The following is a 19,638-nucleotide window of genomic DNA, read 5'->3' as shown; positions in this document are numbered from 1 at the left end:
CACGCAGAAGTGGATTAGGGTTAGGGCCAGGGTCTAAATTCACTGAATACTTCTACACTTAAAGAAAATCAAACTAGCCAGGCAATCTAGAAGATTTAGCCAACTTTTACCCACGTATTTGACACTTGTCACTACTGTTGTCTCGCCTCTAGTGTCACCGCTGCAACAAAAGAATCAAACGGGGGAAAATGGACACAAACCTACATGCATGTAACATCAACGGATGGGGGGAAAGTGAGAGAACAAGCAACCCCTTGGACACTTCTTTTTGACAAGCGAACCTAAACAGATGAGCAAGTTGGTGCCACGGGGTAGTATAAACCAAGCTAACTATGCCCACTCAAGTGCATCCTGGCACAACTGTATTGCAAAGACGTTTCCCCCCTGAGAAACCTGATATCAAATTACCTCCTGTCAAATGGCCCCTGTTCCTTTTCCATATTTCATTTTTTGCTTGGAGTGGGTTCTGGCCTCACGCAGGCCGGTGATGCCTCCAAGTCGTCTGTTCACAGCCAAGAAGCTGTAGAACATATTGGGCAGTATTGTCTCACAACGTACCGACCGATACGCCACGAGCAGTGAAATAGTTATGCCCACTAAAAATGCAGACTCTGCAGCACGGTCTGTTTGAAGTTTGATAGCGCTCTCACTAGGATCCGAAGGGTTATAGTACACGACCAGTTGCGTACCGGCACCGAGTAGCGCTGGGTTTGAAACCATCTCCTCTTTGTGAACACCACCGCTGCGAAAGCGGTCCCCGAGGTACTCCTTGCCGTTGACATCAAATCGATACTGCACATGACTCGAACCTCCACGTTTCATAACTATCTTGTGATCATATATTGTCCCAACTGCAGGTTTCCACGTTAAAGAGCGGCGGTAGCGCTCCTCAGCATCTACGATCCATCGCATCTGGGCGTACGCAAAGTACGAGTAAATGGCGCAGAACGAAACCCTGAAAGTGCTTAAATACCACGGCATAGGGCTAGATGTGCCTACCCTTGCACTCTCAGCAAGCTAAACTAGCGTCCGGTAAGCACGTCGCGCCTAATTTCTAAAAAAAAAAAAACAGTTCAAAATATTTGAATAAAATAGAAAAGATGACGGGAAAGACGACAGAAAACCCCCACATACACGTTTCCGCCACATCACCCTCGAAAAAAAACAAAGAAATCTACCACGATAGAACACAGGCGACGTTGAAATAAATTGCAAGCGTGCAAAAACGAAAACGCCATAACTGTCCACATGCCACAAACACCTCTGCACGCCGATCAGCAGCTCAACGCACCGAACCACGACCCGCTTTGCGGGAACTACTCCCCTGTAATTTGGCTCAACCAGGTTCTGCACTGTTCAACACCCCCTAACAGCTTTAATTTTCAGTTCGCTAGTTCCTTCGTCCCTACACATGATGAACAGATGTTCTCCGCTACGTCCCTGAGATCAAAGAGTTCTCAGTAATCCTTGGTGTGGATGGGAACCTTGTCGATGGTTTCCTGTCCACCAGCTCCATCGGGTCGCTGCGCCGTATAGCATGGTTTTGACCAACGCTCATATTTGGCACGTCGTGACTCCTTTACGGTGCTGTGGAGTGTCTCCGTGCAAACGTTCAGATACTTGAGATAACTGATGCCATGATCCCTCCATGACGAGCTTAACAGGGCACAACTACGGCGGATCATTTTCTTCGGTTTTGGCGTTAATGAAGACTGTGACGCAACTTCCTCTTTGGAACACTACTTCTGAAATTAGTTGTTGAAACCACAAGGGGGAAAAGGAATTTTAATCAATTGATTCACGAAAACAACAAACAACGGCGACCCGCCACCGCATTCCTTTTCTTTAAAAAAGGGGGGGTGCAAATAGCCACCAACACCAAGTGAGCAAGCCCGTTCCCATAACTCACCTCATCCTAACACCAACTGTTTAACACCCACAAACCCCGATAACCTGCACAAGCGTACCACGAGGAAGTGAGTCACGCCATCATCTCTTTCCTTCTATTATCACAGAGCAACCAAACATTTTTTTTGGTACATATTAATAAATGCGCACTCAAACGTTTTCTCTACACCGTGATTTCGTGGAATGCCTCAGGCGGAGGCCTCGTCCTCACTGGACGTCTGCTGCGGACCAACAAGTAGACAGTCGATCACGGCGGTGTAAAGAACACGGACACACGCGCACACCAAGAAACATGAAGAGTGGGAGATACAGGAAACCATGCATTCGCAAAAGAAACATGTATGTACTCAACCGCGTCGCGTACCATACACGGTGACCGCTAATATGAGTTTATCCACTCGCGCTACATACCAAAAAAAAAAAAAATGAAGCAAGCACAAAACAAAGAGGGTATATTACACTCAACTCGGTGGAAAGAACCAATCAGAATCGGGGCTACCGCTCGGCACACCACCCAAAAGCTGAGCATCATACTTCGCCCGTTCTTCTGGATCTGTAAGAACCTCGTGTGCCTTCGTCATCACTTTGAACAACTCCACTTCTTCTGGTGTCTGGTCCCGCCCGACGCGATCAGGATGGAGTTCAAGTGCTTTCTTCTTAAACCTCTGACGTATAACGGCCTCTGTGGCATCAGGCGTAACTCCAAGAACATCGTAGTAATTCATCAACTTTAACAAGCGAGCCTTCACCACATTGTCGGAAGACCCTTTGCTAAGGTCAGCGAGTGTCGGTCCCTTACTCCCACCACCCTGATTTGCTTTGCCTTGATTTGCGAAAGCCTCTAGTAAGGTGTTCTCATTTGTGTACTTAACGCGTTCAACCGGCTCCGAGAAGTCGAACAGATCATTAGAAGAGTCGGGAGGTTTTGCAGTCTCTGTAGCGGCGGGGGTGGGAACGGCCTGAGAGAAAAAGCTATCAAGGGGGTCGTTAGAGGTTCCAGCATTTCCCTGATAACTCTTCGGTGCCAATGGTGGCGCTACACTTGGTTTCGCAGTAACCCACTCAAAATCATCGTCGGCGGTATTTCCAGCATAATGTGCCTGGTTCTTGCTGTTGGTTGCGGCCCCCACAGTCGCCGCCGTTACCGCCACAGGGGTAACAGTTGAAACATTTAAATCACCAAACAAATCGACGAGATCGACGGGCGCTGAGGCACCCTTGACAACATTGGTGACAGGCGGGTTAGGCAAAGTTGATGAGCATTGCTTCTGGGTCTGTGGTGTCGCAGACGTCGCGAGAGGTGGGTCATCTACATCAATATCCTCCAAACCCATTGCTGTGGACAACCGACGCGAAGGCAACAACAACACGTATAATTCAAAAGGGGCAAGCTACGTTTTGTTTGTTTGTTTGTTAACGATTCGAAATTTTTTTGAAACGGGAAAGAGATCAGCATTGACAAGTGGTAGAAAAGGAGCGACGTTTCCAAAATAACACCTGTCCCCCCTCCACCTTGTGGAAAGGTCTGAAGGGCAATACAACAAATATCCAGCATTAAGAGTGTTATATAGAGAGAAACCAAAATGAATATAAAGTAACAGGAGGGAGCACTGAAGCTGCTTTTCGGAATTACTTCATGGTGTACGTCAGGTGACACTTACCACAGTACTTTCGTCCCTTGTGCTGCGCCATGAAGACGCCAGCGCCACAGTTCGGGTTCGGACACTCGTCACGCGTGCGTTCCACCTTGAATGAGCCGTCGTCGTTCTCCGTGACTTTGAAGTACTTCAACGCACGCATCTTCTCGAGTTTGTGACGGTGAATGGGTTTCTTCGGCTTCGTGAAAACCTTCTTCTTCTTTTTCTTGCCCTTACCACCCTCCACCGGGAGCATCGCCTGGATGGTGCTCTCCCGCTTCAGCGCGTAGTCGCACAGCAATGCACCGTCGCACAGGCACTCACCGCCGTAGAAGAGGAGATCATTCTCACCTAGACCTGCCTTCGCCCTGACGCTCGCCACGGTGTCGTCGGCGGCCGTTTGTACAGCGGTTGTCTTACCGCCAGCCAACTTGACGAAAACCAGCATGCTTCCTTTGTCCAATAATAAGCAAGTACATAGTAAGCAACAAAAATATAGCATCATGCATACACGAGGTGCACGAAAGTCCCCAATTCCACAGTTATATCAAATAAAGAAAGAGGGACGTGAACAACTGTTGTCAACAAATCACGGACAAGTACCCTTACCAAACATTCAGATGTGGCACCACCTGTACAATTAACGAAGTCGGCTGCAATACTAACACTAACAATTACAAAACCCACGTGGGCTCCTCTGCCCACTCGATCCCCTGGTATAGCTTATTCACCCCTATCACTCTGATATCCATCCTCCTCTTCACCGCGATATTACTCACCTGCATAGACACCAGATATAACACCCACCATAGTCACACATTGACCACCAAACAGCACCTGCCGTACAGGATTTCAAACGCATAGATTAAAGAAAAAGGGAATGACAAGCATAAACTGCAAGATAGCGTCCTTCCTCCGGTCCCTCTGTTACCGGCAGCAGCCTCCACAAAATAGGAAAAAATTGCCTAGGGACACGGCAGCCACAACAAATTCGTGCGCAGAGACGGTGACGACCGTGCCCACTTGCGGTACACCCAAATGGCAATTCCCATTTCGTTTACAGCCGCACTAGAAACCAGCTTGAAAGGAGGAATGAGTGAAAACAGGACCAAGTAGTTGTTTCTGGCTGTAACAGCTGCAACAACTACTATGTGGTAGAGGTCGATCCCATTATCTAATTCGCATCCCGGGTGACATTTGATCCGTACAACAAGCTGCTGCCCCAGCAATCAAACATGCAAATATGCGTCTTCAGGGATCGCACCCTACATAACGAACTACAATCACATCATCTGTGTCGAAACTTATTTTCCCTTTTTTTTCTTCTCCTTTTCAAACAACGATTCGCCAAAAATAACGTGAGGTTGGCTCATTCCCACATCATTCAAGGCTTTCCGAACGTACGCCAACACAGCCTTGCCGTATGTCTGATCGCTAAGCCACACCTCGAGCCGCACCAATTCTGGTGACTCTTTGTTTGGTCGCGATGAGAGCCTCAACACATCACATATCGGTTTCCCTCCACATACCTCCTGTGACACAGATTCACCTATTACACTACTCAGAATCACTGCTGTCGCCTTCTCAGCCATCGCTGCTTTGCGGATGTCAACAATAATTCGTGTACCGTTAGGAAATGCCTCGTAGCTAGCGTCAACGTTGTTACGAGCAAACACAAAGGTGCTGCTGCTTTCCAACTGATGAAGCTTCGGCAACGAATTTAAGGTGGACCAGAACTCCTCCACTGTACGCACATAATCCAAAGGTTGTTGTAAAGCCTCCTTAGCCAAATTCCAGTCCCCTTCGTAATTATTCTTTACTATCTCTGTCGTGAGTTGAGGGATGTAACTCACAAACCAGGGATCCTTCAACGCGTGACTCTCCTCCTCCATGTTATTAACCAAGTAGTTTTTTTTTTTTACTGAAGAATGTCCCTTGTTCCCTGTCCTGCCAGGGTTTCCGTCAGTCACAACTATTTCTCCCAATTGTCGTTTCTTACTTAACCAAGTTCAAATCCATCACAACAAAAAGGAGAAAGGAAAAAAGAGATTACGTATATCCGACGGGGCAACAACAGCAAAGTATAACAGATGCAACACAACACACGAGGCACATGCCGAGGTTGAGGTGCCGATACCCAAGGAGGTAATATCAAAATAATGTAACACATAAACTTCTGCACGTGAACTTCCCGAACAAACACAAACACACAAAAACACAAACACACACAGAAGATAATCAGACAGCTCTTATTTCCCTCACACATTTGAGTTCACACTACTCTATAACATGGAATGGAACAAAGTGGAACTTCAGCACGCAGAGAATACAAGAAAAACAAATTACCACTGGAGGTGTGTATAAAACAAAAATAAACGTCCGCCAGAGAGAGAGAGATAGAGGGAAAGAGGCAATGTATCTGAAAATAATACCACTTTTACGTTATAAATGTCTCGCCCTCAGAAAATACACGGGAACTTCAAGCTGCAGGAGCATGCAATTCAAGGGGCTATTTTGAACCTGGAAAGTGAAAAAAAAGAAGCTTATTGTTAACTGCTATTTGCAGACGTTGAACGAAAATGCAAATGGCAACCGCGTCCATCTGCTATTATTCTTTTTACACCTACTCCGTGGTAAGTGTTGCTAACTTTGATTTCTCAGAGGACTATCAACATGTCGCCTGTATGCATACGTTTTGGTGGCATAGGTCTCCGTGCTCATGCTCGCACTCAACCGCTCTGAAGCGAATCAAGGCACAAATCCCCGATGCAACCAGCAAGCACGACAGTTTTTTTTTTACGACAAGTGAACAATGTACCCGCATTCCTGTAAAACAATTTTGTAAACCACCGAACAGTAGTTGGAGAACTACGAATTTGAAGCCAACCCGAGAGAAAATGTTTCACCATAAGAAAAACCTTTACCCCAGCAAAAACCTCCCTTGAAACTCCATCCTAATGTATCACAAGCTTACTACGGTGATCAAAAAAATAGCGTTTTTTCACAGACTGCCACACCTGTTGGTGTGCCGCGCCTTTCGCCAAACCGCATCGAGTGCCATCATAGGGTCAGCGGAGAGGTCACCACGTTAAACCGAAGCGATACTCCCGTTGTCACCCCTGATATGTGAAAGCATGCCAAACTAATATCCATTCCGCAGTGCCGCGAGTAAATGACACTACACAAGGGATGGGAGAGCTGCCAAAGTAGCGTCGGTAAAGTACAAACCGTATCGAGAGTGTACTCCCAGCCAATGCATAGCCCATCTACGCGAAACCAAGGCTATTTTCCCTCCACAAATGAACTTGCACCTCGTCCCTGTGAGAACCACCGGGTGAGCTTCCTGTCAGACTCAAACTTCCCCTCGCAAGAAGCATAAATAAGCGCACGCCCTGTTGCAAGATTGCCTTCAAACCCCAGCAGCAACCGAGTGTGAGAGGGGGAAACCATAACGACAACCGGGCGTCGCCCCACTGAGGTGGGTGTATCTGGCATTGTCAGTTCGCCCACATCCGCAAGGGGTGTAGCAAGCGGGGAACCATCTCCTCCAAAACCTGCGATGGAGGACACCCCTCCCAAAAGAAATTGCGGTGCGAACAATATCAGTAGTTCCTCTCCACTAGATGTGGAGATTTACTGAGGACTTTCAACGATACCAGACACATTATCTACGGTGATAACTACTAAAGAAAGATGGCACCGCTATCTAACACACATGCACAGAAACCTCGACACGAATACAGACATCTCACACGATACCGGTCATAAAAGTAAGGGCAAAACAGAACGTACACGACGCGACACAATAGAAGGAAGCAAATGGTTACAGAGAAGCTGTAGCTTTACGAAGATAAAAAAATGAAAAACTAGGCTTACTTGCTCAAACCCAAAATCATTACAGAGCCGATGTAGACTTCCTTCCATGATGTGTGAAGGAGGGTAAGAGAGACCGTCTTTAGCGCCGAACTTTGTCAGAGGAGAAAACAGCCTCCCCACGACAGTATATTAGATTAGGTCCAGTTCCTTTACCACCTAAAAAAAAATCTGTAAACACGCGACTTCGTGCTTTGAAAAAAAAAAAAAAAGACGTTGCCCTAGCTAATGATTAACAAACGAATAATTTGTTATTATTTTCGTCGTGATTAACGCCACAGATCAAACACTTACTGTCCACTCAACCTGTACAGCTTACGACCAAGGTCTTTGTTCCGCTCGTCCATGCGGCATTGCGCTTTGTACTGCTGCATCGGTCGGTACTCCTTAAACTGCATGCCAAAATCCCCTTGACCCTTTGTAAGTCTGCGGAGATCAGAAATGAACCCAAACATTGTATCCAGAGCTGTCTCTCCACGAATTATAGCATCTGTTCCGCTAATAGTCGTCTCTGTAACAACGCCTTCACGCTTTGCAAACTCAGTGCTCACATCAGTCATGCAAGTCGATGGAACTGTAATCTCCACAACCATGTAGGGTTCAACAAGTGTAGGTTTTAACTGAGGAAGGAGCGTCTCCCACAGCTCTTGAGTTGCGTTCCTGAATGCTAAGTCTGTCGAGTCCACCTCATGCATCGCACCCCCGCTAAGGTGAAAGTGAACGCCCCATACAGGAGCGCCCATCAACTCCCCCTTCACAAAAATTTTCCTCTCCAGCTGTTTGACGACAGACTTTTGTAAGGCCTCACGTACATCCCCGTTGGAACACTTTACGGTAACCTTGTTTTTCACTCCTTTCTCCACCGACATATCAATGGGTAGCACATCGATGAATCCCTTCAGTTGGGCCCACTGTCCTGCACCACCACTTTGCCTTTTGTAAACGAAATCAAATTCCTTTCTCTCAGTGATCACTTCACGATAGTTGACCGTCGGTTTGCCCAACACCACTTCAAGATCATACTCGCGCTTCAAGCGCTCAATGTATATATCGAGATGAAGTTCCCCCATGCCTTCGACGATATCCTCATTTGTTTCCGTGTTACGATAAAAACAGAAAGTCGGGTCCTCCCGCATGAATGCGCCCATTCGCTCTCTCAACTTGCTACTGTCGCGGTCATTGTTGATTTTGACTGACGCGGAAATGACACGTGGTGGTACATACATGTCCTCACAAGTAATTAGTTGACCGGCCGTCACACCTGCCTTCACGATAGTATCTCCAGATGACGCATCGATTTCACCCTGGATAGCGCATATGTCACCCGCCCTCACTTCATCGATCTGATCGGTGGAATTCGCGTGCATACGGACCAGCTTCTGAGGAAGAAACGTTTTTCCGCTACGAACATTCATTAAATGTTCCCTTCTCATTTTACCCTGGTAAACACGAATGTAATTAAGAAGGCCGGTTTTCTTCGTTTCCTCAAGCTTAAATATAGCTGCCACGAGAGGTTTTTCGTCATCAGTCGCTAAAGGAACGATCTCGCCCTTAACGTTGGCAACGTTACCTTCATCGTCCTTTACCTTGGTCACCGAGTAACCCGAATTTGGCTTCTCCATTGGGGAAGGTAGGTAACGACAGACGGCATCAAGAAGAAGTTGTATGCCTTTGTTCTTGTAGGCTGAACCCACTAACACAGGCACAAACTTGTTTGCAATCGTGGTGCGCCGAATCGCTGAGTGAATCTGCTCTGCTGTAGGCTCCACATCGTTTAAGAAAACATCTTCCATTTCGGCATCACAGTCAGCCAATCTTGATATAAGCTCCTTTCGTGTTGCCACCACGTCATCGGCAATGTAGCTTGGTATATCCTCAAATCGGATCTTTTCCCCATTTTTACCGTCAAAGTATACAGCACGGGACTCTATGACGTCGACAACACCTTCAAAGTCTTGTGCAACTCCCATATTGAGATGAATAAATGCGGCATTCACCCCCAAGCGTTCCCTCGCCATTTCCAATGCACGCCTAGGGTTAGCATTGTCACGATCTAGTTTATTGATAAAACAAACACGGGGCACACCATACCTCTTCATCTGTCTGTCCACAGTAAGGGTCTGACTCTGCACACCACCGACTCCGCACATCAGCATCACTGCACCGTCGAGGACACGAAGGGCACGTTCCACTTCAATAGTAAAATCGACATGTCCAGGGGTGTCTATTATATTAATCAAATGATCACCCCATTTGCACTGTGTTGCGGCGGAACGGATTGTTATCCCCCTTTCTTTTTCAAGCTCCATCGAATCCATTGTTGCACCAACCTCTGATCCCCCTTTAACTTCGTGGATTTTGTCGATTCTACCGGTATAAAAAAGGATTCGTTCAGTGACAGTTGTCTTTCCACTGTCAATGTGTGCGCTGATACCGATATTTCGAAGCTTATCAATGTTTTTTAAGAAAGCCGACGACGCCAATCGGTAAAATCGGTTCGGATAAAAGACGACATCACAAAACCTCCTCATCTCAGACTACGGATTGAAAAGGCACAGTAAAATAGGTATATAGACAAAATCAACCTGGAAGCTAAAGAAAAAGCGAGTAAAATCAGCCAAAACAGATACATAAATATATTTTTACTGGGCAATCCCTCCCTGATGATGAACCTTCACGTAGATGGATGTACATTGACAGCGTAAGCAATAATTATATGTATGCCTGCATACCCACACAAAAAAAAAAAAATCGAAACGCGGCAACAAGTGAACATCAATGCACCGCTATTCGCTAATCACATACTCGCATCTTGATGTAACATATCTAACTTCTCACGAAGTGCATAGTACTCCTCCCTTAGCTTTGCTAGACCACAGTCCGCATCGTCAGCCCTTGTACTTTGATGTGGCTGGCGAAAGGATTGATACTTGTTAATCTCTACTTTCAGTCTCTGGATTGTCCTGTCAGCAGCACTGATCGCTGACCTGATCGCCTGGCGGTCGGTGGTATCTAGTGGCAGTATCATTTTGTCTAGCTTTTCCTGCAGGTGGGTCTCCTTTCTCAACAGCACACTAACTTGGCTCATTTCCTTTTCTTTCATCTCCTTCAAACGCTTTGCTTCATCTTTTGCCTCCACATTTTTCTCTTCACTCGTTTCCTTAATTTTTTTACGCTCCATTTCAAGTCTTTCAGCCTCTCGTACCTTTGGAAACTGGTGACTCAAAATATTGCGCAAGCTTTGGGTTTCATTGCGTAAGTGCCCTCGCCGCTCCTTTAATCGGTTGTATTCCAACACGGTGTCCGTGTATCCGACATCGCAGTCATCAAGTTGATTCTCCAGCTCATTGATGTCATTTTTTAGGACTTCGTTCCGCCGCTGTAGTGAAAAAATACCGTAATTGCTGTTTGCAACGGCACCTTCTTCGGCAATTTCATCTCTTTTTGATAACCCGTTTAGGAGCTTATACAGCCTTTTGTTCTCTTCAACGGCAGCTTTTGCTACATACATTTCTTCATTCGATAGTGCTGTCATTCCTCTCGCTTGTAGAACACACCGACACCAAGTACCAAGTCTGCTAAATAAAACTGACAGAAAATGAAAACAACAACAATTATTATAGCAATACAATATCGAGATAAATAAAAGGATAGTGATGATTTTTATAAAGGGAGAAAGAGAATTGGGCACAGAACAAGTTTTATTTTCTTCCCTCCTCGTTATTGTACTTGTTTCCTCCAGAAAAAAGTATCGAAGATAGAACGCACAGGTTGATCTACTGTAACAAATACGTCCAGAACAGCTTTTAAGGAAAGGAAAAGACCCTCAAAGACCGACACATCCTCTTATAAGACATACCTGCTTAGGCGAGGATGGGCATGTAAAACGCTCTACTGGGCTCTCAACTGCACAGAAAGAGCATGCCATCTAAAATCTGATTGGAACAACGAGCGAAAACAAATGATGTCTAATTATGTATAATGATCTAAAACATGGCATCACTAAACCATGGATGTTGCAGTGCCGCCTTGGCTGAAATACGTTCAGCAGGGTTATACCTCAGCATCTGAGAAAGCAGATCAACGGCATCACCGTCAAGCGCTGGTAACACCTGAGTGAGGGGTTTTCCACTCCACTTTGGAAAGACGTCACGATAGTCTGGAAGAGACGACACCCCCAACCACGACCCCTCAGCATCCATTGGGGTGCCAAGCACCTGAAAAATCTCAAATAACTGTCCAATCTCACTGTCACCACGAAAGAGTACCTTACCTCGAGCTAGTTCAGCAAAAATACAACCAATGCTCCACATATCCACTGCCGGGGTGTAGTGCTTTTCACCGAGGAGAATCTCTGGCGCTCTATACCAGAGTGTGACAACCTCGTGAGTGTAAGTGTGCATCGGAATCTGGAAAGCGCGAGCCAATCCAAAGTCTGCTATTTTAACGGAATTATCCGTGGTGACAAGTATGTTTGCTGGTTTTAGGTCTCGATGGACAATGCGGTGCCGATGACAAAACGAAAGTCCCTCGAGTAGCTGGTAAATTATCTTTTTTAGTGTAGTTCCCGTGAATGCTCCACCCCTCTTTTCGAGAGCCTTTTTGAGATCATGATCAACATACTCAAATATCAAGTAAAGCTTCCCATCGGCACATATAACATCTAGAAGATTAACAATGTTGGGGTGATGGATTTCTTGCAAAATAGATACTTCCCGAAGAGCTGTTTGAGGTATTCCCTCATCGGTGCGATCTAATCTCACTTTCTTCAGTGCGACGATCTGTCCCGTTGCCCTGTCAACAGCACGGTATACAACTCCATACGTTCCTTCTCCAAGTATGTCCATTCGATTATAGCGGTCGAACTGATCCTTAAGACCAGAGGAAAGTTGTCGACCGGTTAACGCCCCAAGCATTGTCATATCTCCTCCTTTAACCTAACGTTTCCTGAAGAACTTAAGAGGAAAGCAGAGACAAAAAATAAAAATTTTATGTAGCAACCACCTTGCAATAAATGAAGGCAGGAGGAGACACCCATAACTTCTTTCAAAGATTGATAGGGGTAGAAACCGCCTTAGCCCCCTCGACCGAGAATTGTCGAGGTAAAACATCGCTAGGTGCACAACCCAACGAAGAAAAGAGGGAAATAGTGAGATCATAGCTAAATACAGAGACTTAACATAAGAAATGCCTCGGTTTCAGCTAATCGCAAAATATACCTAGTGGCCTCTGCTGCTTACCCATTTAAAAGCCTTTCGATCGCGAAGTGAATATTACCTTGGGTTTGCTGCAATGCCGCAATATTCGCTTCTTCGTTCGGAAACCCCATATCCCTTAACTGTTGAAGTTGGGATTGGTACACAACCCGTGGGTCTCCCTGAGGTTGCGACAAACCACCTCCTTGCGGTGCCCCTGTCAAGTTCGGGATTGGCTGTCCAAAAAAGGGAGTTTGAGGGGCGGAAAGGGGGCCTCCTCCGGGCACCATTCGCGTCATCTCCTGCAAAAATTCCGGATTAGACGCCAACTGCATGACGTATTGCATCATGAGAGGGTCGCTTAACAGTTGCTGCATTCCTGCATCATTGCCCCTTGACTGGTTTCCAGCAAATTGCATCATTGTCTGCATAAACTGCGGATTTCCCAACATATCCCGCATCATTTGGGAAAACAACGGAGACTGCATCAATTGCGCAGCAGCATCACTGGAAAACGGGGGGAACGATCCTCCCATACCCGCAGCGTTTACACCCCCACTCAGTGAAGTTGGCATATATCCCGCCAGCGGCATATAAGGGTTGGAACTCTCAGAATTTGAATTCATGGGAGCATTAGACGCGGTAGAGTACGAATTACTCGCCACGTGAGGCGGGTTTGAGGGTCCTGGGACGGGTGCAGACGTGGATGTTGCTTGAGTTTTCGGCTGTTGTCCGCGCACAATGTGAACAGCTTGTCCGTGCTCCAAGCCCACCGCGGAGAGAACATCTGTATCCTTAAGAACCTTTCCTCGCAAAACAATTCTTTGCTCAGCTGCAGGTATCTCAACAGCGTTCTCCGCAAGTTCCTTAAACTGGATAACTGTTATACTTAGGTCAGGTACTTCGACAGTCTTCTTATCACCGTTGGTCAACTTTATGGTGATGCTCATCTTGCCTTACGGGTGACGGTCTATACGCATAAAAATGTAAATACACGAACCTCAATGCATTGTTGCATGCAAATATAGACAGCAAGAGAGAAAATATTATTATCGATTGGTAAATATTAAAACTGAAAGCAGCCAACATTTTTTGACAGTTTGATACAAGTGAAGGGTATATTTTAAACATGTTCCTTGGCACGTTTTAACACCGCGCTACCATTGAATCTCTTTGAGAATTGAATTGTGGTAAAAAACGTGCAAAAACTTTATCTCTTCGTCAGAAATCACCTCCGGAACCCCATCCGCGCGATACTGCCCGTAAAGGACAGACTCATATATGCGAAGGAAATCCTCCGCTTGGCTCGACGGCAAAACATTTTCTATACACGACAAACAACAACGCATAGACATTAAACGCGCCGGTTCCCCGTACTGCTTGTAGAGTATCTTCCTTGTCTCCGCAATCATAGAGAGACAATTTACCCTAGCGTCACAGTCATTCGCTACAATTGGGGGAAGTGTGCTTGAGGGACGCTCAAAGTAAACATTTTCATGCGATTTTATGCCCCTTTCCAAAATTTTCCGACCAATGTTGCCCTCCGGTTTCGCGAGGTAACGCTCCCCATCGAAGCGCACCTCGTTTCCTACTCTCCATAACTTCCTGGCCCGCCAGCTGGTTCGATAAAGTAACTGAACAACAGTCAAAACAAGTAGAACTATGGCACTCGCAAACGAAACAACCACTTCGGCATAAAGGAGGCTGAAAGTGCCAAGCCACTTGGACGAAGCCAAGTTGCCCTTGGCCAAGTCGCCCATATCCTCCATTGCACCTAGCTTTGCACTAAACAACACCAGGAAGATTAAAGAAAAACAATAACATCACCACTTAAACAAAAAACAGAGGGCTATATCAACACTATTTTCTTAGAAATCTACAACTCACGCGCCTAGCATACGCCAAGACAAAAATGGCATCGGCACTGCCATTAAACTTTAAACAAATTGCAGGGTGTGGGCAAGCACATCACCTGCAATCCGAACTGAAATAATTAAAAAAGGTGGATTCAAGGCTTGTCGTGCAGAACCCGCCATAACATGCACAACCCCTCGCACCGCCGGTAGCCACGATACCACCTGCTCTGTTAGGGACGCAAACAGAAAACGAAGCCATACGGTGGCAAACAAAATGCATATCATAATATGGTAAGTACAAGGAGTCCTTCAACGACAGAACCCCAGAACGGGGACCGATTTCCAGAAAACGCCACCATCGTCGAATAAAAGGCACCAACTGCCAACAAGAAAAGCGACGGGTTACGCAAGCCAGACCCTGTCGCCCACTATAACCCTGGGCCCAATACGACGAAACCAAACATGTCAGCCACCAGAAACGATGGGGCGCATCCACATGCCGACGCCTCAGTTGGAGTCACCAAACCCCCACCGGGCCCAATCCTGCTTAACGCAACAGGAACGGGACGGGCACAACACCGACACACTCAGCAATGACGGCACCCCACACGCGCAGCCCGGCCACTGTACCCCGCTCTGGCGGGGGAAACCAGGCAAAGCGCAATTCACCCAGCGTGGGCAGAGCCGCGGTCAAAATACTGCGAGACCAACTCTTGGTGGGATCCGCAGCAAACCCCTCGTCGAACAAGAACAGACATATTAAAGACTTCAGGGATGCGAAAAGGCGTCGCCGTCGACGCCATCCTCACTAAACTGCTACGCGATTATCACATCCATTCCAACCCCGCACGAGCTTTACACAGCGCCCAGTGCAGCATCTACGAACCAACTCATCCGGGCGAACAGCGCTCAGAGGCGCGGCTGCCGAGTAGGGGGCGCCTTCAGTGTATTTGAGACCAAACTCTGTACCCTGAGGGCTAACCAGTACCAACCTTCCCCTTTGCCGGCACAGCGGCGGAGCTCCGGCAACTCAAAAACAGAAGTTGAGCTCACCACTACCGTCGACCCACCGGTTGACGCAATCACCACAAGGGCCGCTAAACATAAGTTTGCTCATCCGACGGCGCGCATTGAGTCATCCCCCCAGGCAACCCTGACTTCAATCTCCTTCCCCAGTGGACAAAGAGGATTCACAAAAAATGGACATGCCGCTCCTCTGAGCCTCGTCCCCCCCCTTCAAAAATACACACGGGAAAAGGCAGCATAGGCCTCTGGCTCCAACGTTCTTGGGTGGAACCAACTCATTTCCCCCACGCGCCGGACCATATTTCATAATCTGCTGGGGAGAAGACGGCTGAAGCGGCAGCGAAAACAAAAAAAACCGTGAGCATAGCCGGAGAACAAGTCACGCACCCGATTCAGTCACATCAAAGGACTGCGCCGCCACAAATTGGCGACACGGCCACAGCCCACGGAGGTCACCACATGACATTCTCCAAGGCCTGCGTCAACTCAAACGAGCTAACGACTTCACCCCACACTTTCCTCCGGCCACTGCTTCCACAGAACGGCACCAGTTTACCAACTCTAAACCGTGCTATAAAAGAGTAAAAGCGACCGAAGCGATTGGGGACTGGGGAAATATCCACAGCCGTACAGACACACACAGTTGTAGCTATTATTCATGATGGAACAATCGGGGCAAAGATCATCGGACGGGACAATACCAAAAGCCCTTCTTCCGGGACAAAAAGCTGCCCGAAATGGAAAGGAGGGAAAATGTCTCCACAAACGAATACCAAACGGAACCACTTTTTGCTGCAGAAGCGAACACCTTTATACGTCACTTTTCGACTCCCAACGGTGCCGAAAGTGACCCCGCAACACTGAAATATGGGAAAAAATAAACCAAAAAGTCAGCAGGCGAATTGTATCCTGCTCACCAAGAGCCTCCGTATGAGAGTCACGCCAAAGGAAAGGAGAAGAGAAGCAATCACTCTATAACTCCGAAGACCTCCGGAAGATCAAGTTCCAATCTGTCCCCTGTCCCACATGGCACTCTCACTGCAATGCCGCCCGAAGGATATGGTAGAAAATTGTGGGAACATATAGTCAGCGGTGAGACGGTAAAGGTCCCGGCAGGTTTCTTGCCATACCATCCTCCCTATCATCTATTCCGAAACACTTCAAGCAGTGGGATAAAACAGGGGTGCACAACAAATTCGTAAACTTGGTCAAGAAAACTCACTCACCCCCTGCACGACATCCTTCCAAATAGAACGGGTTACCGCCGCCCACTAAGGTAAACCGCTTTCCCAAGAAGAAAACCCCAACGGAAGATAGACACATCTCACGACACCCGACCCTCCACTGTTAGTGGCCACAGTGATCTTCCTTCCTCTTTCCAGCAAAAGCGGCAAGACACATGTTCTAGTCTCAACGTGGCGTCTTCAAAAGCGGCCAAACAATGAGGAGCGGGGACGCGGAGACCGCAACGGAAGGGGTTAAACACTACGGATACGTTGGGGCTCCACCGTTGCTCCGACACTCGGCGGCCGCCGATTAAAACCGAACGTATCTTCCCTTCGTTGAAATATTGATGATCTGTTGTTAGTTTTACCTACTCTCACAAATGAAGAGCACGGTGGTGAACACAAACTGACATGGCCACACTCTCCATTGTTCCAAGCATGCATCACACGAATACATGCACACAACATGTGGATATACGATATCACGTGATGATGCAGAACTTTCAAAGCATCAACAGCGTACACCACACACTATAGAGAGAGATAGTCATGCCTTTCTGATCTTTTCGTTTTTCACCCAATCTATCATTCCACATCATTTCTCCCATTAGAACACGATGGTATGGAGTAATAATGTGAGGTGAAGCACATACATATGATATGAGAAGGAGAGGTGTGACTGTAGTGTTTCATCCGAAGGAAGAGTTAACAAATAACGTATACAGTGGCCACACTTCCCATATTGTGCACATAATGCGTCATGGTATATTATTAGTATGTACAGGGGAAAACTATGTCGATATAACACACTTTTAGTCACCGTAGGAAATGCATTCTCACATCTTGAATAGCATCGAACACTAGGGAAATCTCCGCATAATTATATGCCCTGTTTGTGTAAAGTGTATAATTCCACAGACTATCGGCCGTTACCTACAGTACTTCGGAAGCGCCCCGTTGTGCTGAATAGTGGGAACGCTGCGGTAGCTGTCGATGGTTCTCTTTGAACTCGGGTACTATGTAGTCCGTAGGCGTATACAATTTTGTGCTTAACCAACGCTTTGCAGCGAATAACGAGCTTTTAGACACCGAGAGATGATTGTAAAAAGTTGTAGTTTGGATTAGGGGTGGGGGTGCCTTCGCAAAATCACACTTCAAAGAAGTTGGACGGAGCCACGCGTTAGCGGGGTGTAAAGTTGTTCGAGATATACCAGACATGCATCAGTTCTGGGGTGGTGTGTGTATGGGGGGAGGGAAGTGCGCGCATTCACATGGTAACGCATGAGGAGGACAGAATCGTGTTGGTGGACGTCTCGGTGGGCCAATAGGTCAGTTCTTCTCTCACTGCAAATATTGCTGGGTCCCTCCTGAATACTACAGTCTCAAGATTGTATCTTCAGTGGAACCGTATGCTGGTACCTTTTGATTTCGCCCCGAATTTACCGTGGTGCATCATTTGCGGCACAGTAAGGTGTGATGAAGACTCCCCACCGAACGTGAATAATCGCTTTTATAATGGTGCACTGCGTTTATCGAAATGCAATGCGCGATTTCGTGTCCCTCCAGGGCCTCCGCTGCAGCACCCACAACTGACTTCCAAATCGTGAGCGTCCAACATGCTCATTAAGTCGCAAAAACCAAGGGGATGATCAACCTTCCGATCGGCGAAATCTTACTTTCCGAAATAGGAAACTCATCCGGTTGTTAACGCAGCTTGTAGTGCTCCGCGTTCAGCGTACTGATGGAGGTGCCGGCGCATCGGTGGGACGGAGGATCGAGCCGTGGCAAAAGGTCAACATACATCACTACCGCCCTATCCCCGTCAACTGGCTACTGCCACAAGTAGCGGCCGGCGGGAACTAGTTACCGATCCGTATGGTGGCGGTGGTGGCAAAACCACCCCATGTTTAGCAACCACTATGCTTGTAGTGGGTCGGTGGCCGGCACCGCTGGCCGTGGTGTCTTTTGAAGAAAGTGAAAAATCTGCGCTTTTGCGGCAGGCTCAAAAGCACTGTGATTGAGTCACTTTACTCCCTGCCTACGCTCAGCGGTCTCTCCCATGTAAACAAAGCGCTCGAGGATATCGCTGCAGAGGCCGAAGTGGCAGTGGTTGCTTCAGGGGTTTCAGGTACGGGTGGAGAGGCGGTTCTTTGCCTCTGATTCACCTAAGCGGGTGCCAGGCGTTAGCGGTATGGGTGTGAGTGGCACCCCATGGGTTTTCTCCTCTTCTTTTCGTTTTTGTCCGTGACAACTCTTTCCTAACGGTTTGTCGCACTACGCTTCGGCGCCTTGGGGCACCAGAGTTCGTGGGTGTGCTCCTCCCCGTTCTTTGCTGGTGGTTGCCGGTGGCGCGGGCCAAAAAACCGTAGCGAGGCTGGGGCTAGAGCGCCGGAGAGAGCTGGGGTTTCTTCGGTTTGGGACATTTTGTTCACAGGCGATGGGGTACGACGGACGATCGTCGGATCCGAAGCGGACGGGGGACCCCTGTGGCTACTTCACCATCTTCGTAGCCTTCCCGTCATTAGCAGCCCCTCGTGTGAGCATGGAAATTGAGAGGAGCCCCTTTCTTATGCTGCAGCGCGGAGCAGCGCCCCGATGTGGGAGATCGTTGTTGTGGAATTGTCTCCATCTTTCTTTTACTTCTGTTTCCAGCACATCGCGGCGGGCGCCGCCGTAACCGCTTTTGCTCATTTTTTGGTTGCTATTGGTCGTGGGGATTTGTTGTGCAAGACGCGCTTTGTGCGGGGGTTCCACCCATATGTTGATTCGTAAGGTGGTATAGAGCGGTATAGCATGTGTATGCATGTAATGTTTGATGTGAGAAGCAATCAAATGGAATTTTTTTATTTTTGCAACCTTGTTCCTAGTTTTCTGTTGATTCCAGTGACATCCTACTGTTTATGTCTTTGTGAAGTGT

At 47.5% G+C, this 19,638-nt stretch overlaps 12 protein-coding genes across 12 annotated transcripts; 2 read left to right on the top strand and 10 right to left on the bottom strand.

Moving 5' to 3' along the window:
* Positions 1-414: 414 nt before the first annotated feature.
* On the bottom strand, positions 415-981 carry TbgDal_X6120 (hypothetical protein, conserved; the record flags this gene model as incomplete). The annotated part of the gene is made up of 1 exon (XM_011779489.1): positions 415-981. One exon carries the CDS (start codon positions 979-981, stop codon positions 415-417), a length of 567 nt encoding a protein of 188 aa, XP_011777791.1.
* Positions 982-1,457: 476 nt separating this feature from the next.
* On the bottom strand, positions 1,458-1,685 carry TbgDal_X6110 (hypothetical protein, conserved; the record flags this gene model as incomplete). Its single annotated transcript, XM_011779488.1, has 1 exon — positions 1,458-1,685. One exon carries the CDS (start codon positions 1,683-1,685, stop codon positions 1,458-1,460), a length of 228 nt encoding a protein of 75 aa, XP_011777790.1.
* A 684-nt stretch (positions 1,686-2,369) lies between these two features.
* TbgDal_X6100 (chaperone protein DNAj, putative) lies at positions 2,370-3,242 on the bottom strand (the record flags this gene model as incomplete). The annotated part of the gene is made up of 1 exon (XM_011779487.1): positions 2,370-3,242. One exon carries the CDS (start codon positions 3,240-3,242, stop codon positions 2,370-2,372), a length of 873 nt encoding a protein of 290 aa, XP_011777789.1.
* A 295-nt stretch (positions 3,243-3,537) lies between these two features.
* On the bottom strand, positions 3,538-4,050 carry TbgDal_X6090 (ubiquitin/ribosomal protein S27a, putative; the record flags this gene model as incomplete). Its single annotated transcript, XM_011779486.1, has 1 exon — positions 3,538-4,050. The coding sequence occupies one exon, from the start codon at positions 4,048-4,050 to the stop codon at positions 3,538-3,540; it is 513 nt and encodes a 170-aa protein (XP_011777788.1).
* Positions 4,051-4,849: 799 nt separating this feature from the next.
* On the bottom strand, positions 4,850-5,437 carry TbgDal_X6080 (hypothetical protein, conserved; the record flags this gene model as incomplete). The annotated part of the gene is made up of 1 exon (XM_011779485.1): positions 4,850-5,437. One exon carries the CDS (start codon positions 5,435-5,437, stop codon positions 4,850-4,852), a length of 588 nt encoding a protein of 195 aa, XP_011777787.1.
* A 687-nt stretch (positions 5,438-6,124) lies between these two features.
* On the top strand, positions 6,125-6,490 carry TbgDal_X6070 (hypothetical protein, unlikely; the record flags this gene model as incomplete). The annotated part of the gene is made up of 1 exon (XM_011779484.1): positions 6,125-6,490. The coding sequence occupies one exon, from the start codon at positions 6,125-6,127 to the stop codon at positions 6,488-6,490; it is 366 nt and encodes a 121-aa protein (XP_011777786.1).
* Positions 6,491-7,708: 1,218 nt separating this feature from the next.
* Positions 7,709-9,949, bottom strand: TbgDal_X6060 (Mitochondrial elongation factor G, putative; the record flags this gene model as incomplete). Its single annotated transcript, XM_011779483.1, has 1 exon — positions 7,709-9,949. One exon carries the CDS (start codon positions 9,947-9,949, stop codon positions 7,709-7,711), a length of 2,241 nt encoding a protein of 746 aa, XP_011777785.1.
* Positions 9,950-10,215: 266 nt separating this feature from the next.
* On the bottom strand, positions 10,216-10,953 carry TbgDal_X6050 (hypothetical protein, conserved; the record flags this gene model as incomplete). The annotated part of the gene is made up of 1 exon (XM_011779482.1): positions 10,216-10,953. One exon carries the CDS (start codon positions 10,951-10,953, stop codon positions 10,216-10,218), a length of 738 nt encoding a protein of 245 aa, XP_011777784.1.
* A 451-nt stretch (positions 10,954-11,404) lies between these two features.
* On the bottom strand, positions 11,405-12,340 carry TbgDal_X6040 (CDC2-related protein kinase; the record flags this gene model as incomplete). The annotated part of the gene is made up of 1 exon (XM_011779481.1): positions 11,405-12,340. The coding sequence occupies one exon, from the start codon at positions 12,338-12,340 to the stop codon at positions 11,405-11,407; it is 936 nt and encodes a 311-aa protein (XP_011777783.1).
* Positions 12,341-12,654: 314 nt separating this feature from the next.
* TbgDal_X6030 (ubiquitin-like protein DSK2, putative) lies at positions 12,655-13,563 on the bottom strand (the record flags this gene model as incomplete). The annotated part of the gene is made up of 1 exon (XM_011779480.1): positions 12,655-13,563. The coding sequence occupies one exon, from the start codon at positions 13,561-13,563 to the stop codon at positions 12,655-12,657; it is 909 nt and encodes a 302-aa protein (XP_011777782.1).
* A 207-nt stretch (positions 13,564-13,770) lies between these two features.
* On the bottom strand, positions 13,771-14,382 carry TbgDal_X6020 (hypothetical protein, conserved; the record flags this gene model as incomplete). The annotated part of the gene is made up of 1 exon (XM_011779479.1): positions 13,771-14,382. One exon carries the CDS (start codon positions 14,380-14,382, stop codon positions 13,771-13,773), a length of 612 nt encoding a protein of 203 aa, XP_011777781.1.
* Positions 14,383-19,158: 4,776 nt separating this feature from the next.
* TbgDal_X6010 (T. brucei spp.-specific protein) lies at positions 19,159-19,398 on the top strand (the record flags this gene model as incomplete). The annotated part of the gene is made up of 1 exon (XM_011779478.1): positions 19,159-19,398. The coding sequence occupies one exon, from the start codon at positions 19,159-19,161 to the stop codon at positions 19,396-19,398; it is 240 nt and encodes a 79-aa protein (XP_011777780.1).
* Between the last annotated feature and the right edge of the window lie 240 nt (positions 19,399-19,638).

The sequence above is a fragment of the Trypanosoma brucei genome, chromosome 10 (genome assembly GCF_000210295.1).
Source record: "Trypanosoma brucei gambiense DAL972 chromosome 10, complete sequence".
NCBI classification, from domain to species: Eukaryota; Euglenozoa; class Kinetoplastea; order Trypanosomatida; family Trypanosomatidae; genus Trypanosoma; species Trypanosoma brucei.
The sequence above is the reverse complement of the archived record's forward strand: the minus strand, read 5'-3'. Positions and strand labels throughout refer to the sequence as shown.